Raw genomic sequence first — 17,102 nt, 5'->3', positions numbered from 1 at the left:
GTTTAGTGGAAAGAGAATCCGACTCTGTATCCAGAATCCATAGGGTGCATTACGATCACGAGCTGAACGTCAGATTTTCTGTTCTTAGAGGTCACCACCCGTAAGGTTAATGTAAAATTTCTTCCAACTTAAACCACACTGTCTTTCTCTTCAAATTTCCGTTCAGATCCCTGAGGTCAGGGATTTCCTTCTTTTTTTTTTATTCTGAGTTCCTTGAGGTCTTTGGTGATTGACTGCTTGATTCAATTGTCAAAAGCAACTGGTATACAAATATACGCGTTATGAAACCAAATAATATTAATGAAAGCATTCACAGTGGAGTAATAACCAGATGTCCATGTTCGGAAACAAAAAGGACACCAAACGATACTGTAGGACTCATAATACAATAACCTTTTATAAACTAAAGAAGCAACGCAGTGCGAGGATTGTTCCCTCTTGTCCAAAACTAAGGCCTCAACTCAGGTTGTTGTTTAAGAGCAAATCGGAAATATAATTACTATCGGAAGTATAATTACTATAAAAGTTGCTAGCTTCAACAACTGTAACCTATTTTTGGTCTCAAAACAGCCCTTCGGACTGAACACTTGAGTTGCATGGTGCTTTTCATATCCGTGTCCATAAAAGAATGCCTGGATTGCATGATACTTTAAGAGTAATCTCATCGGGTGGATTCTTTCCTCTCAAGTTCTCACTGAAAACCAGAGGGATGTTATGTATAGTATTCTGTTCTGTAAATACTTCATGAGCGCAATATATAATTAATCCAACAAGAGTTTTTGTAACTGTATTCATGCAAATGAATCAGAAATAGTTATTTCTCTATGCTTTTATGCTTTTCTTTAATTTTTGTGGGACAGTAAAGCAAAGCTTAAAATTTCATCTGATCAATTCGAAATATATATATATATATATATATATATATATATATATATATATATATATATATATATATATATATATATTCGTACTATTCGCCATTTCCCGCATCAGCGAGGTAGCGTTTAGAACAGAGGACTGGGCCTTTGAGGGAATATCCTCACCTGGCCCCCTTCTCTGTTCCTTCTTTTGGAAAATTGAAAAAAAAGAGAGGGGAGGATTTCCAGCCACCCGCTCCCTCCCCTTTTAGTCGCCTTCTACGACACGCAGGGAATACATGGGAAGTATTCTTTCTCCCCTATCCCCAGGGATAGTACATAAACAAAAAACTACTTACACCAATGTCATCAAGCTTGTACACAACTAGGTAAATAATTATTTGACACAACTTGGTGTGGGATCTAATGATTTACATTCACAACCCAAATTCAATCCCTGGCCAAGCAGGGATGATAAGGTATGACTTTTTATGGTATGTACAGAGTTGATCACTCCTCGTGGACTCATAGGAATATATATATATTCCTATGAGTCCACGAGGAAAATGAAACACTCATAGAACTCATAGGAATATCTTGATCACGCGCAAAATTGTGATCCTTTCCAATATATATACATATATATATGCAGGAGGGTGAAAGGAGGGCAAGGAATAGAGTGAATTGGAGTCATGTGGTATACAGGGGTTGACGTGCTGTCAGTGGATTGAATCAAGGCATGTGAAGCGTCTGGGGTAAACCATGGAAAGCTGTGTAGGTATGTATATTTGCGTGTGTGGACGTGTGTATGTACATGTGTATGGGGGGGGGGGTTGGGCCATTTCTTTCGTCTGTTTCCTTGCGCTACCTCGCAAACGCGGGAGACAGCGACAAAGTAAAAAAAAAAAAAAAAAAAAAAAAAAAAAAAATATATATATATATATATATATATATATATATATATATATATATATATATATATATATATATATATATATATATATATATATATATATATATATATATATATATATATATATATATATATATGGGTATGTTTGAAGGAATAGTGGTTCCAACAATGTTGTATGGTTGCGAGGCGTGTTCTATGGATAGAGTTGTGCGCAGGAGGATGGATGTGCTGGAAATGAGATGTTTGAGGACAATGTGTGGTGTGAGGTGGTTTGATCGAGTAAGTAACGTAAGGGTAAGAGAGATGTGTGGAAATAAAAAGAGCGTGGTTGAGAGAGCAGAAGAGGGTGTTTTGAAATGGTTTGGGCACATGGAGAGAATTAGTGAGGAAAGATTGACCAAGAGGATATATGTGTCGGAGGTGGAGGGAACGAGGAGAAGTGGGAGACCAAATTGGAGGTGGAAAGATGGAGTGAAAAAGATTTTGTGTGATCGGGGCCTGAACATGCAGGAGGGTGAAAGGAGGGCAAGGAATAGAGTGAATTGGAGCGATGTGGTATACCGGGGTTGACGTGTGTCAATTGATTGAATCAGGGCATGTGAAGCGTCTGGGGTAAACCATGGAAAGCTGTGTAGGTATGTATATTTACGTGTGTGGACGTATGTATATACATGTGTATGGGGGTGGGTTGGGCCATTTCTTTCGTCTGTTTCCTTGCGCTACCTCGCAAACGCGGGCAAGCAGTGCTGATATATATATATGTATATATATATATATATATATATATATATATACATATATATATATATATATTATCCCTGGGTATAGGGGATTAAGAATACTTCCCACGTATTCCCTGCGTGTCGTAGAAGGCGACTAAAAGGGGAGGGAGCGGGGGGCTGGAAATCCTTCCCTCTCGTTTTTTTTTTTTTCAATTTTCCAAAAGAAGGAACAGAGAATTGGGCCAGGTGAGGGTATTCCCTCAAAGGCCCAGTCCTCTGTTCTTAACGCTACCTCGCTAATGCGGGAAATGGCGAATAGTTTGAAAAAAAAAATATATATTCTTTCAAAACTATTCGCCATTTTCCGCATTAACAAGGTAGCGTTAAGAACAGAGGACTGGGCCTCTGAGGGAATATCCTCACCTGGCCCCCTTCTCTGTTCCTTCTTTTGGAAAATTATGTATATATCTTTCTTTTTCTTTCGTACTATTCGCCATTTCCCGCATTAGCGAGGTAGCGTTATCAACAGAGGACTGGGCCTTAGAGGGAATATCCTCACCTGGCCCCCTTCTCTGTTCCTTCTTTTGGAAAATTAAAAAAAAAACGAGAGGGGAGGATTTCCAGCCACCCGCTCCCTTCCCTTTTAGTCGCCTTCTACGACACGCAGGGAATACGTGGGAAGTATTCTTTCTCCCCTATCCCCAGGGATGAAATGGCGAATTATATGAAAATATATATATATATATATATATATATATATATATATATATATATATATATATATATATATATATATATATATATATATATGTAGGGAACTAAAAAACGAAATCATTCGTGCAATCAATTTTACTCGTGGGAGTCGCGGTATCAGTAACATTAAACTATTTTCTTTTTTTCAAAGTAATAATACTTATTATCGGAAGAAAAGAAAGGGTCTTTAGGTTCTACGATAATGTATTTTGAAGGATATTGCTGATAAGACAATCAAAAAAAAAAAAAAAAAACAACGGATGGTTCCCGTGTTGAGCACCAGAGGGCAGGGCGGCAACGCAGCGAAAGTGTAAACAGTGAGTCACTGCCATAACCTTTGTGCACATTTACACCTGGTCCTACTGTTCAGGTGAGCATTGGTGTGAGCGAGTGTGTTGCGGTAAGTGCAGACATGTGGGCGGTCGCGAGGGAGAACTATAAGAATATGATGGAGAGGCGTGGCAGCTGTGTGGACGAAATGGATATGTTGTGGTCTCAAGTATTGTCGTTACGCCCAGCTCCCGCTGTCGTGTCACGGGGGAAGAGCCCATGAAACACGGTGTTTATGTGGCACCCGTCTCCTGTTCACACTTCTTGAATGACAAAAGCGATGTGTTTCAGTTAATCATATACCTTTCGTACATTTGTTATAATGACAAATGCTTGAATTGCCAGTTTGTTTGATAATTAGTCATGATTACTGTTACGCTAAACTAGAGCCTCAGAAACTAAGGTGAATTAATGGTGAAGCAGCTGTTGGTTGTATGTGTAAATAACATTGGTAATTCTTGATGATATTTGTGTCCAGAAACTCAGAGAAAGGTAGAGTTGTCAAATTTTAAATCTGTAACTGTTGAGTGATCATATTCCATGATAATAAGTTGGGGGGGGGGGGGAAGGGGCGAAGATTGGGCATGATTTACGCTTGATGTCATTAAGTAGAAATAAGGAAAACGTTTTATGATTAATTTTTTGATTCTTTTAAGAGTTATACTTCAGGTAATTGTCTTGAATAGTGCTACATTGCTTTTAGCAATGAATACTATGATTAACTGATTTAGGGAGACCTGTTGGCAGGTATATTTTGACTTGAAGTTATGGGTTAAGATGATTCGTGACTGCAATGATTAGGAGTGGGGTTCATTAGTTCTATTGCATTTTACAAGTATGTTGCCTCTTTTTACATCGATTAACACCATAGTATCCTTAATGTGCTTAAATAGATTGGTCCTCTTCAGGTATCACTGTAATCTCAAACTGTAGAGAGCACTTATAACTTAAGTAGACATTTCCCAAAGGTTGTTTTTGATGGTGGAGCAGAAGTAATCTTACCCAAATCTAAGGTGGAGTAGATGGTCACAGAATATCATTCACTGAGACCCAACAAAATGAAGCACAGGGAAAAGTTGGAATGAAAAGTGAAAAAGAACCTTATGCTTCTTATGAATGGTCTAACCTAACCTAACCTGATGGAAAGACAGGCTTGACAAACTACATGCTAGATGTAACTGTAACTAACCTTTTGTAGGAGAGGAAACCTGATCTTCTAGAAGTTGAAATTGGTGAAATGTGTCAGATTGAAGTACTTCATAGTAGATAAATGTTATTCCCTGCAGCTGCAAGTAGAAACAGTTACACAAATTCCCCAGTAGCCAGGGTGCTTAACTTTATCTTGCAACTATGTTACTGTTTCATAACCACAAAATTCTAAGTTTTTATTTAAATGAAGCACACACACAGTTTAAGATTTCAAAATTAAGTTGTGGTCTAATGAAGACCACTGGATTCTGCTTATCACAAAATCCCTTAATGATATAAATGAAGGGTTCAATCACAACCTGTGCATACAGAATTGATTTTCAAATACAGAATGTAACCAGCTGCTTTCAGACAATTAAGTTTGATGTATTGTGAAGAAACAGTAGCTTTACTCGCATTAAGTTTGATGTATTGTGAAGAAAAAGTAGCTTTACTGCTTGTTTTTGGGAAAAGTTTCAGAAACATGGATTTTTTGTTCTACTTGTATTATTATCATTGTTATTGGTAAAAGTGTATTTATCTATCATTAATGTTATGAAAAGTGCTTTAACATGGTTGATTTTTTTGGTTAGGTTTGGTAAAGAATATGAGACATCAAACGTATTGTAATTTTTTTGTCGAAATTTATCTTATTTTCAGATTTATAGAGTACTGTTGACATAAATTTTTCTTTTATTTCCTTTTGTGTTATCATTGTGGTGGTGATATAAGAGTGCTTCCTGATTTTTTTTTTGTTTTCATCTACATGTTCATGTAATTCTATTTTTTTTAGGCACTGACAGTACAAATGTACATTTGTCATTCATGAAGTAAGTATTCATAGGACATTGATTGTCGTATCTATCCATTAAGGAAAGTGAATAATTCATAAGCAAAATTTTGGATGAAACAGTCAAAGCAATGCTCTCTGAATACGCCATTGTCAAGATAGCTGTATAGAATCAATAAAAGCAATAACATTGATGTATGTTGCATAATATTGTAGACCTTAGCCCATAACAGACTCTGCATCATGTTTTTATGTAATTTTTTTATTTCTTCCTTTTTAGGGGGGGGGAAATTATTCTGCTAAATTCCACCCATCCCACTTTTAAGGCATTTGTTTTAGCATAGTTACGGTAAACTGTTTGTGTAGAAGTAGCATATTTGGCAGCATGGAACATCTACTGTTAAAGGAATTTGAATTTTAGCTTTCTGTGGGATCCCAATATGCAGATGCAGAAGGATGAGATTGAAGAAGGAAAGAGTGAGGAAAAGGAAAAGATATATTGAAGAACATGGAAAGGAAAAGGAAAATGTGAAGAGAAAGGTTGAAAAAGAAGTATGAGAAAATGAAGTAAAAAGTGAAGCAAAAAATGATTTAGGAAAGGGAAGAAACTGTGGAGCAAAGAATGAGAAAAGAGAGTAAGGTAAAAAAAGAAGTGTTTGAGCATGAAACAGAAGTGACCTAGGGAAAAGAGGAGCTTGGTTAGGAATGGAAGAAGAGGAGAGCAAGGACAATGAAAAAATATATGAGTAAGGTTAAATATAAAGATTACTGTAAGGAATATGAAGAAGAGATCGAGTGAAGTGAAAAAAGGAGACTAAGGAAAAGGAAAAATGAGATAGGAGTGCAAAAAAGAGAGTAAGGAAAAGGACAGGAAAAATGGGTAGAGAAAGAGGTGGTTAAAGAAGAGCTGGGATGTGAACTGAAAAAAGTGATCAAGGAAAAAAACAGCTGTCTTAGAAAGGAAAAAGGAAAAAAATACATGAGTTGTAAATTTGGAGAAAAGTGAGATAGGGGAGAAAAAAGTAGGATGTTGTGAAAAAGAATAGAAAAAGGAAGAAAAGATGAAGTGCAAAAAATGAAAAAGTTGACAGAGAAATCAACAAAAGGAAAGAAAAGAGAAGAATATGATATTCTAAGACATGTAGAAAGATCAAAATTGTTGAAGGGTAAGATGGGAAGGTGTCACTGAACTAATGAAATGATAGAAATCCTGAGAGATTAAAGATAAACAAGTAAAAAGGTGAAGGGTCAGACAGAACAAGAGCAGAGCAGAAAATGAAGTACTAAACATGGGAAAGACAGTCAACAGAGGGCCCATTAACCCATGTCTAGGGTATCTTTTGATATTAACTCTGCCTTATCCTATTTCTTGTCCAAATGAATTAGGTGGGGTTAGAACATTGAGAAGGCTCTCTCCCCATTGTCCCTGCGGATCAGGCAATATAGAAATGGGAGTATATACGACCATTCCCAGACACGTCCGAGTTCCGTTCTGACTGACTGGTCGGATCTCGAAATGTGCATAAGTCGGATGTGTGTCAGCATGGCATGTAGAATTCGTATCCCTGAACAGCATTCTTTTATCCTACTCAGTTTCTTTCATGATTATATCTTGTTTTTGTTAACCAGCTTTATTACATTATTCTGTAGTTTCTTTTTACCTTTTATTTAATTGAAAAATTCTTTAGTTCATATTTCCTCATTTTCGTTTTTATGTTATGCAAGTTCTATCGTGATTATCTCAATTTTGTTTAATCAGTTGTATGAGCTTAGATTTTTTAAAATCACTATTGTTGATTGGAAAAGATTCTTTTGTTAATTTTTTAACTTTTGTATGGTTTAACATTCTTTGGTTCATACAGTAAACCCTTGATTTAATGGACCTCGATATAACAGATTTTGGATTTAACGAACAAATGAGAATAATTCAAAAGAAAATCTCAAAAGCTGCAGCATGAGCATTTCGTATTGCACTTGTTTTTTGGTTGTGTGGGGTAGACTCGCTTTGTTTCGTCCTGAGTCTTCGTCAAGCTATTGTGCCATCAGGTTGAATACAGAGTGTTTCTTTTATTGCAGAATTGTGACTTTATCTATTAAATAATTTTGCAATCCTTGTAATTCAAAATGGCATCAAGTGATTAGAAGAGGCACAGTGAAAGCAGATAGTCCATTGTCACTTAATTATAAAGAAGTATCCTTTAGCAAGAGAAGGGTATCATTACTTCTATTTGTCTGACTTCTGCCTCCAACTGCCTGGCGAGCATTCCTATGCTGCCAGGTGCCCACCACCTAGCTATCGTACCACACACTTAACACTCCCTCATGAGATTTTGGTAACTAAATGTGACATTTTGATACCACAAAAAGGAAAACAAAACAAAAAACAAAAATAAACAAGAAAGAGAAGGGAATTAAAATTCCACAAGGCATAAGGGAAATATACACTCAGATCACTGCCCGGCAACAGGACACTTCCTTTACATGCGAGCAGAACAAAAATGTCATGAATTAGTATGTTCACTCTTCACGAGAGCCACCATAAACAATCTTGCAAGTTTGCAGGACAATGTCTCACACGGTGAGGGCACCACTGCCCGAGGCTGGGTGTTGCCACAATTGGGGGAGAAGGTGCTACGTATGGGTACTCCTCTTGACCCACTGGTGTCATGGCGATTGGCAAAACCCGGGGACATAGGTGACATCAGTTTCACAAAGACTGGCGACTATTGCCATCCAGCGTCACTGAGTATTATCTATGCGGCTTCACCTCCATTAACATGCCTGACCAGTCCTACACCTTTGAAGCGATGTCCTGCATGCAGAGAAGGGTGCCCATGGACAGCTAAGGCAGCGTAGGAGTGTCACCTACTGGGCTGCCCTGCCCTGCCCTAGAGCCTGGCTTTCTGCAGTAGCCCAGTCCCTGTTTCACAGAGCAATTCTCCATTGCCGGTTCATCAGATAATGTTGCCGGGGCACCGGGACACCATTTCACAACTGTCTTCCTGCTGCCACTTGTGTGGGTAACTTATTCCCCTCTCTTAGGTGGGTGTTGAGATATTGGAGTATAGCCTGAGTTGCTTTGCTGTTGTGCAGGCTACCTCGAACACCCATGTTGCTCCTCAACGCCTGTTTGGCTACCTTTACTGTTGTTTCGGCTCATCCATTGGACCAGGAGATGTGGGCCATGATTCTCCAATTTTTTTTTGTAGTAAGTTTCCATCTCCTCACTCTCTAGATTGGCTCCCCCTTCTGAGGTGATTTCCTTGGGTGCACCCCATCTCCTGAAGAAGGTGAGCAGCTTTGTGATAACTTGGGATTTTTCTGCGTAGCATCAGATCCTACTCTGTGCCATGTAAGAGTTGCAGTGAAAGGAGGTAGTCCATCCTCACTTTATTATAAAGAAGCATCCTTTCACTGGAGAGGGGTGGCATTATGTCTGTCTCAGTCTGACTCCTGCCTCCAACTGCCTGGTGAGCATTCCCATGCTGCTGGATGCCCACAGCCCAACTACCATACCCCATACTAAACCCTATTGTGATAGAGGAGTTAAAAGAAAGTGTATGAAAGTGACTTTGGCACAGAAATATGTTACATTCGATTTAACAGAATTTCAGCATTAATGGACACCCGTTCCCCCCATAGTCCATTAATTCAAGGGTTCACTGTATTTAATAATTCTTATGTTATACCATATTTTCATACTGAACAGTATCATAAAGTGCTTTACGTGAGTATTTTGAAGGACTGTTGAATGTGTTTGATGATAGGATGGCAGATGTAGGGTGTTTGGGTTGGAGTGGTATGCAAAGTGAGAGAGTCATGGGGAGTAGTTTAGATAAGAGAGAAGAGACTGGGAAAGCAGGTGAAATGTGGCAAGGTGGCTGGAGTGGATGGTATTGCAGTTGAATATATTAAGAAGGGGTGTTGGTGTCGTTGATTGGCTATTTAGGTGAGGTGCCTGAAGATTGGTGGAGTCCATGTATAGTGCAGTTGTAGAAAGGCAATGGGGATAAAGTATAAAATAAGTGCACCTAGTTAATTTTATGGGAGAGTAATGACTGAGAGAGTGAAGGCAAGTCAGGGACCTGGCCATGTTCTCAAGCAGCACCACAGGTCATATTATATTTTTGATGATGCTATGAGTGTGTGTTGGTAGAGTAGAAGACAATTGAGGAGTAAGGGTTCATTGTGGAAGTTGCACTTGGAGCATGTTGGGTCTTACGATATGTTGAATCAATGTTTGTTTTGTTGGGTAGGTGGGAGGTGTCCAGAATACAATGAGGAACAATAACTTGTACTTGTCTGGGGAGTGTAGTTTCGGTTAGGGTTATTTTAGATGGGATGGTGTTTAAGACTCAGTTAAGAGGGTCATTGTTTAGTGCTTCATGGGCCATTTCATTGTGTATATACTTTTTCAAGAGTTATGTTTGTTGGTGGAGTGGAATTCTTTAAATATGGTTGTTGATGTATGAAGCAGTGTTAACTTGTCCATTACTATTTGGGGTTTGCTGGTTGGTTATGGAGTGGTATAGATGAAAATGACTATTATTGCATAGAACTGAGTGCTGAGATAATGTTATTGCATAGAACTTAGTGCTGAGCATAATGTATTCATATATACATACACGCATACCTGATTGCTTTCAATGTGGTAGGATCTCATATGCCCACATCCAATTAAAAGCTGTTATTGGTAAATGTATGGAAACCAGTGTCTGTCATCCACAGCCACTCTTCATTAATAACTCCACAGTGTCCCTTAACTGCTTCATATTTCCTAGTTCAGTCCATTTACAGAATGTCACCCCTCATATACCACATCACTCCAATTCTTTTTATCTTACTTGTGTCTCTTGCCCTGCATCTTCTCATCTCTTCCCTGGTCTACTCCTTCCCCTTGCTTTCACTGCTTCCAACTCCTTCCTTAGACTGTGTTTGCCTCCACACTTCCCTTTGACAATGTCATTCATATATGGTCAGTCTGCCTTATGCTGCATATCATCTTGAGGCATTTTATTATCTCATCCATGCTCTTCATATCCATTGTATTCAGTGTCCAAGGTTTATGTCTATGCAATGCTGTTAGGACAATATTTGCTTTACACATATCCACCTTTGGCCTTACCTAACTTTTCTTTTCACACACTCCATAATGTGCTTAGGACATTTGTCTCTCTGTCCACTCTTTGACTCACTTCAACCCCACAAAGTTCTATCTACTGCTATATCTGATCCAAGGATACCAAAGCATTCAACTTTCTCCAGTTCCTTCCCATTTAGAGAAACAGTTTTCATTCCAATGAGATTTTTTATGGCTTCTTGATTTTTTTCATCTAAAGTATGTTTTGTGTAGTCATTGAATAGACATTTTGAAGCAAAAGGTTATTCATAGTTGCACCATGCATAGCATTTTTATATGAGTTTTATTCATCAGTTTCCATATAGGGTAAGAAATTAATTAGAAGTTTTATAATGTTACTGAAAGCTTTTGATGATTTTATAAGTGTAGTTGAGTTGTCTTGTTTAAAATATTGGTTAGTTTCATCTTCCATATGTAACACAGTTAGGTGGGAGGTTAATATTACTTGTAAAGCTTCCTCTCTGGTCAGAGGTACCCTGTATCTCAGCTATGCTATAGGTGTTAAGATTGTAAGGCTTCAGTTGGCACTCCCTGCCAGAGAGTATTTGTATTGTGCTTGCATTTTGGAGATATATATGATAGAAGAATTACCTTTGAATAAGTCTTCTTCATACAGAGAGCATATTGTTTTTCTATTTTATTCCTTTTAATATATTTTCTTATTTTGCTTTCCAACAGTCAGCAACCAAATCTTGGCTCTTTACATAAGTTTTTTCCCTCAGGCTCCACTGAATCAGCTGTGAAAGGTTAACTTTACCCACAAACTATATGAAGTTTTCTGCTTTTTAGCTAACAGGAATCATGTTCTTAAGCTTTTATCAGGGATATGTATCAAGAATTTTTGAATTTATACTAGTCTTGTTTGGAATATCTTCATTGTATTTTTAAGTTAAGTGTTATTTAGAGCCTTTGCTAGAGAAACAAACAGTTTCATGATTAGATTATCAGCACACAGGAGCTTGGAACTAAATTAGTAGGGCAACAAACTGCTGTTGATGAAAATTTATGTACTGTCAGGGAATATATGTATATTTTATTTTATTTTTATTTTTTATTATATTTAATCTGTCTCCCGCATTAGCGAGGTAGCGCAAGGAAACAGACGAAGGAATGGCCCAACCCGCCCACCTACACATATATATACATAAACGCCCACACACACACACAAATATATATACCTATACATTTCAACGTTATTATGTTTTATTATACTTTGTTGCTGTCTCCTGTGTTAGCGAGGTAGTGCAAGGAAACAGACGAAAGAATGGCCCAACCCACCCACATACACATGTATATACATACACGTCCACACACGCATATATACATACCTATACATTTCAACGTATACATATATATACATACACACATGTATACATGCATATACGTACGTAATTCATAGTTGCTGCCTTTATTGATTCCCGTCGCCAACCCGCCACACATGAAATGACAACTCCCTCCTCCCGCATGCACGTGAGTTAGCTTTAGGAAAAGACAACAAAGGCCACATTCGTTCACACTGTCTCTAGCTGTCATGTATAATGCACCGAAACCGCAGCTACCTTTCCACATCCATGCCCCATAAAACTTTCCGTGGTTTACCCCAGACGCTTTACATGCCCTGGTTCAATCCATTGACAGCACGTTGACCCCGGTATACCACATTGTTCCAACTCACTCTATTCCTTGCATGCCTTTCACCCTCTTGCATGTTCAGGCCCCGATCGCTCATAATCTTTTTCACTCCATCTTTCCACCTCTAATTTGGTCTCCCACTTCTCCTCATTCCCTCCACCTCTGAAACATATATCCTCTTTGTCAGTCTTTCCTCACTCATTCTCTCCATGTGACCAAACCATTTCAAAACACCCTCTTGTGCTCTCTCAACATTTCAACATATACATACATATACATACACAGACAAATACATTTATGCACATAAACATATCCATACTTGCTGCCTTCATCCATTCCCATCACCACCCCACCACACACAAAATGGCACTCCCCTCCCTCCGTGCATGCGTGAGTTAGTGCTAGGAAAAGACAACAAAGGCCACATTTGTTCACACTCACTCTCTAGCTATCATGTGTAATGCACCAAAACCACAGCTCCCTTTCCACATCCAGGCCCCACAAAACTTTCCATGGTTTACCCCAGATGCTTCACATGCCTTGGTTCAATCTATTGACAGCATGTCGACCCCAGTATACCACATCGTTCCAATTCGCTCTATTCTTTGCACGCCTTTCACCCTCCTGTATGTTCAGGCCCCGATCACTCAAAATCTTTTTCATTCCATCCTTCCACCTCCAATTTGGTCTCCCACTTCTCATTCCCTCCACCTCTGTCACATGTATCCTCTTGATCAATCTTTCCTCACTCATTCTCTCCGTATGACCAAACCATTTCAATACACCCTCTTCTGCTCTCTCAGTCACATACTTTTTATTACCACACATCTCTCTTACCCTTTCATTACTTACTCGATCAAACCACCTCACACCACATATTGTCCTCAAACATCTCATTTCCAACACATCCACCCTCCTCTGCACAACCCTATCTATAGCCCATGCCTTGCAACCATATAACATTGTCAGAACCATTATTCCCTCAAATATACCCATTTTTGCTCTCTGAGATAATGTTCTCACCTTCCACACATTCTTCAACGTTTCCAGAACCTTTGGAAGCTATCCTGGTCTACTGAGCAGGATCATAGAATGATAATATTGTGTATATGTCTTTATGAGGTGAGTGCAGGACAGTCTAGAAGTAAGGGTTCTGTGACTTAAGTTTGGAAGTTGAATTTTGGGCAAGAAGGGTTTTCTCTGTTGACTTGGTATTTTTATTGTCGAGATGGATGGTGTATAGAGCACAGATGAGAAAGTGTAACTTGTAAGTGAAGCACATGAAAATTAATGATTAATCTCTTTCCAGTAATTTGGGTAGTACAATGCGGTCAGATCAAGTCTACCAACCCACCACCACCACACTCACCTATGACCGTAACAAACCATGGATGCCATCCTTTCTAGCACAAAACTCCTCAGGGAGCTTATGGTCACGTACTCTTATCCTGATCATCTCAGTCATGTTTGCAGTTATGGGACTGGTTAGTGTTTTTATTTTTTTGAATAGATAGGAAGTGGATGAATTATGACAAGCTCATGTTGGATTATTTGTATATGGGATAATTATACTTGTTGATTATTGCTGAAGATAATTTGTAAAAGTTAAGGTAATGAAACATGTTAATCACATTTTTGTGTGATACTGATTTTTTGAGATATGTTTCTTATTTTATGGCTCATAAACTTCACATACAATGTTTAGTACTTTATGACTTATTACACTTCAAAAATGATGCAAAGTTGTGACGACCAAATCTCGTGTTGTCATTATTTACTTGATACCAGATTTTTCAAGGCATATCTTTATCACAGCATCTTAAAGGACAACTGTCCTGGGTACAGATTGTTAATAAAGAATGAATTGTGCTCTTTAAAAGTTGGTAGAGTTTTCCCTTATCTGTTAGATCATCTTTTATATATTGCAAAAATCATTATTGAAGACAGGCCTCACTTCGCTGAATAGTAGTTTTGAAGAAAATATTACCTAAACTGTAACAAAAACTTCACATGTGGCTGCTATTTTTATATCCAGCTACAGGTACACCACTGGTTTTCTGGCACTCTTGGTTCCAAAGCCTTGTCTGCTTAACTGCTTTGCCAGACCAACCGTGGTCACGTAATGATAATTCATCAACACATCTCTTACCCACTAATTATACATCTCCCATGTGTCTAAAGTATACCATGGACTGCTAGAAATTTACATTAAACAAATATAAATGTTTAAGCATCCTAAAATGGTAAGTCTATTCTTAGATTGTTTGAATCCAATGGCATATCTAGGGTAGGGCAGGTGCCCTGGGCGCCACTTGAAGGGGCTGCCTTTGGTGTAATGGCGTCCTGGATTGAGACAATGATTTGGATCTTAAAGATTTAGATTTCGTGACCATGAAAACATATCTTTGACATTTGGAATCACATTGATATCATTATTAGTTCAATAGTTATTCACAAAAATTAGTATTTCTGTAATGGCATCCTGGATCCAGACAATGATTTGTATCACTCCCAAAATCTAATCAATTAGTCCTTGTGTCATTTCAGACTATCCCTGAAAATTTCATCAAAATTTGTTCATAACTTTTGTTGAAAGTTGCTTACAGACAAACAAACAAATGCCGGTAAAAACATAATCTCTTTGGCGGAGGTAATTAAAATAGAAAATATTGGTGTCATATGTTTGGACAGGGATGGAATTTCAGTGATTGCCATAGGCACTATTTCCCCTAGATACGCCTCTGTTTGAATCCTGTGGTGTCTTCTTCGTCTTCTGTTGTTAGTGTTTTCCTTGGTGTGCTCGCCAGAATAATGCAGTTTCATATGTATTATACACCTGCTCAGGACGGAGGTGCTCGTCAGCTACGAGTTTTGCACATTCGTCTACATACTTGGCAGCTCAATCCTGGTTTGCAGACCGCTTTTCTCCACACTCTTTATTCATGGAATCTCTATGGTTCTTCTTGAATCTTTGAAGCCATCCTTCTCTATAGCATGCTCATGTTGTAAATTAAGTTCTTTATGGAACAACTTAGCCTGGTCCATTATCATGCTGCCTGACAAGTCCACTCCATCACTCTGAAGCTGTCGAAACCATTCCATCATCACTTGATCGTGCTCAGTACTCTTACCATCTTTCATAGTTTTTCTAATCGTCATATGCTTCTTGGAATCGCTGTCTGCATAGAATTTCAATATTTTCTCCCTTTGCTTCTTTATATCATAAACAGTTGATGAACCAATACGGTAGATGTCACACAGCTTATGCACCGAAACACCATGGTCCATTTTTTTCAACAGTTCTACTTTATGGACTGGTGTTTACATTTGACACCACACTCATATGTCTTAGAAGCATAGCTAGGCTTGAATTTAAGCAAAATAAGCTACGAATCACACAACGACATCTGTGGCTGCCTAGTAAACTAGTCTGGTGGCTGCGGTAATTTCAAATTCCCTCATGTAATCTTATTCGGACTAAAGGAGGTGCAGAACCATCAGTTGTTGGAAAATTAGTGGTGTATCTGTACTACATAAGTGTTTATGTGACATTGTGTCATAATCCTTACATCTGCTTGTCTGTAGACATGTTCTTGTTTGCACAATGACTGTATACCTGATGGAAGCTTTCCCTACACCTAAGTACCTCGTATGGAGGAGATGAACTGATTAGGTTTTTTCCTATTTGGTTCGTCTTGTGAACTTGAGGTATTTTCTTGGATAATATAGAGGTAGAGCCATCTAACCCATCATCTTACTTGTGAGGAAACACTGGCTTGCTCACCCATCCCTCTTCACCTACCTATGGTAGTGGCAGCTTGCTTTTTTCAGACCTAGCTTTGGCTAGTCAGAGACTCCCATAGTAATTATCTCACCAACCAGGAAATGATCTTTATAACAAGTGGCTTGGAATTGTACCAGCCTCCTATTTGTCCTTTTTTTCTTTTTTTATATTTATTTTGCTTTGTCACTGTCTCCCGCGTTTGCGAGGTAGTTCAAGGAAACAGATGAAAGAAATGGCCCAGCCCACCCCCATACTCATGTATGTACATACACGTCCACACACGCAAATATACATACCTATACGTCTCAATGTACACATATATATACACACACAGACATGTACATATATACACATGTACATAATTCATATTGTCTGCCTTTATTTATTCCCATTGCCACCTCGCCACACATGGAATAACATCCCCCTCCCCCTCATGTGTGCGAGGTAGCGCTAGGAAAAGACAACAAAGGCCCCATTCGTTCACACTCAGTCTCTAGCTGTCATGTAATAATGCCCGAAACCACAGCTCCCTTTCCACATCCAGGCCCCACAGAACTTTCCATGGTTTACCCCAGACGCTTCACATGCCCTGATTCAATCCATTGACAGCACGTCGACCCCGGTATACCACATTGATCCAATTCACTCTATTCCTTGCCCGCCTTTCACCCTCCTGCATGTTCAGGCCCCGATCACTCAAAATCTTTTTCACTCCATCTTTCCACCTCCAATTTGGTCTCCCACTTCTCCTCGTTCCCTCCACCTCCGACATATATCCTCTTGTTCAGTCTTTCCTCACTCGTTCTCTCCATGTACCCAAACCATTTCAAAACACCCTCTTCTGCTCTCTCAACCACGCTCTTTTTATTTCCACACATCTCTCTTACCCTTACATTACTTACTCGATCAAACCACCTCACACCACATATTGTCCTCAAACATCTCATTTCCAGCACATCCACCCACCTGCACACAATTATATCCATAGCCCAC

At 38.7% G+C, this 17,102-nt stretch overlaps 1 protein-coding gene across 3 annotated transcripts in view; it reads left to right on the top strand.

Annotated features, from left to right (window-relative positions):
- Positions 1–3,511: 3,511 nt before the first annotated feature.
- Positions 3,512–17,102, top strand: part of LOC139751518 (uncharacterized) — a 38,302-nt gene continuing 24,711 nt past the window's right edge. Inside the window, exons 1-2 of one of the 3 annotated variants that reach the window (XM_071667016.1) lie at positions 3,512–3,562; positions 13,635–13,809. In XM_071667016.1, coding sequence (XP_071523117.1) covers positions 13,651–13,809 — 159 coding nt within the window. In that variant the 5' untranslated portion in view covers positions 3,512–3,562; positions 13,635–13,650. Of the gene's footprint in view, positions 3,616–3,796; positions 3,979–13,634; positions 13,810–17,102 lie in introns of those variants that run through there. The other 2 variants (XM_071667017.1, XM_071667015.1) reach the window with 2 other exon arrangements.

This window comes from Panulirus ornatus, chromosome 11 (genome assembly GCF_036320965.1).
Source record: "Panulirus ornatus isolate Po-2019 chromosome 11, ASM3632096v1, whole genome shotgun sequence".
Taxonomy (NCBI): Eukaryota; Metazoa; Arthropoda; class Malacostraca; order Decapoda; family Palinuridae; genus Panulirus; species Panulirus ornatus.
The sequence above is the reverse complement of the archived record's forward strand: the minus strand, read 5'-3'. Positions and strand labels throughout refer to the sequence as shown.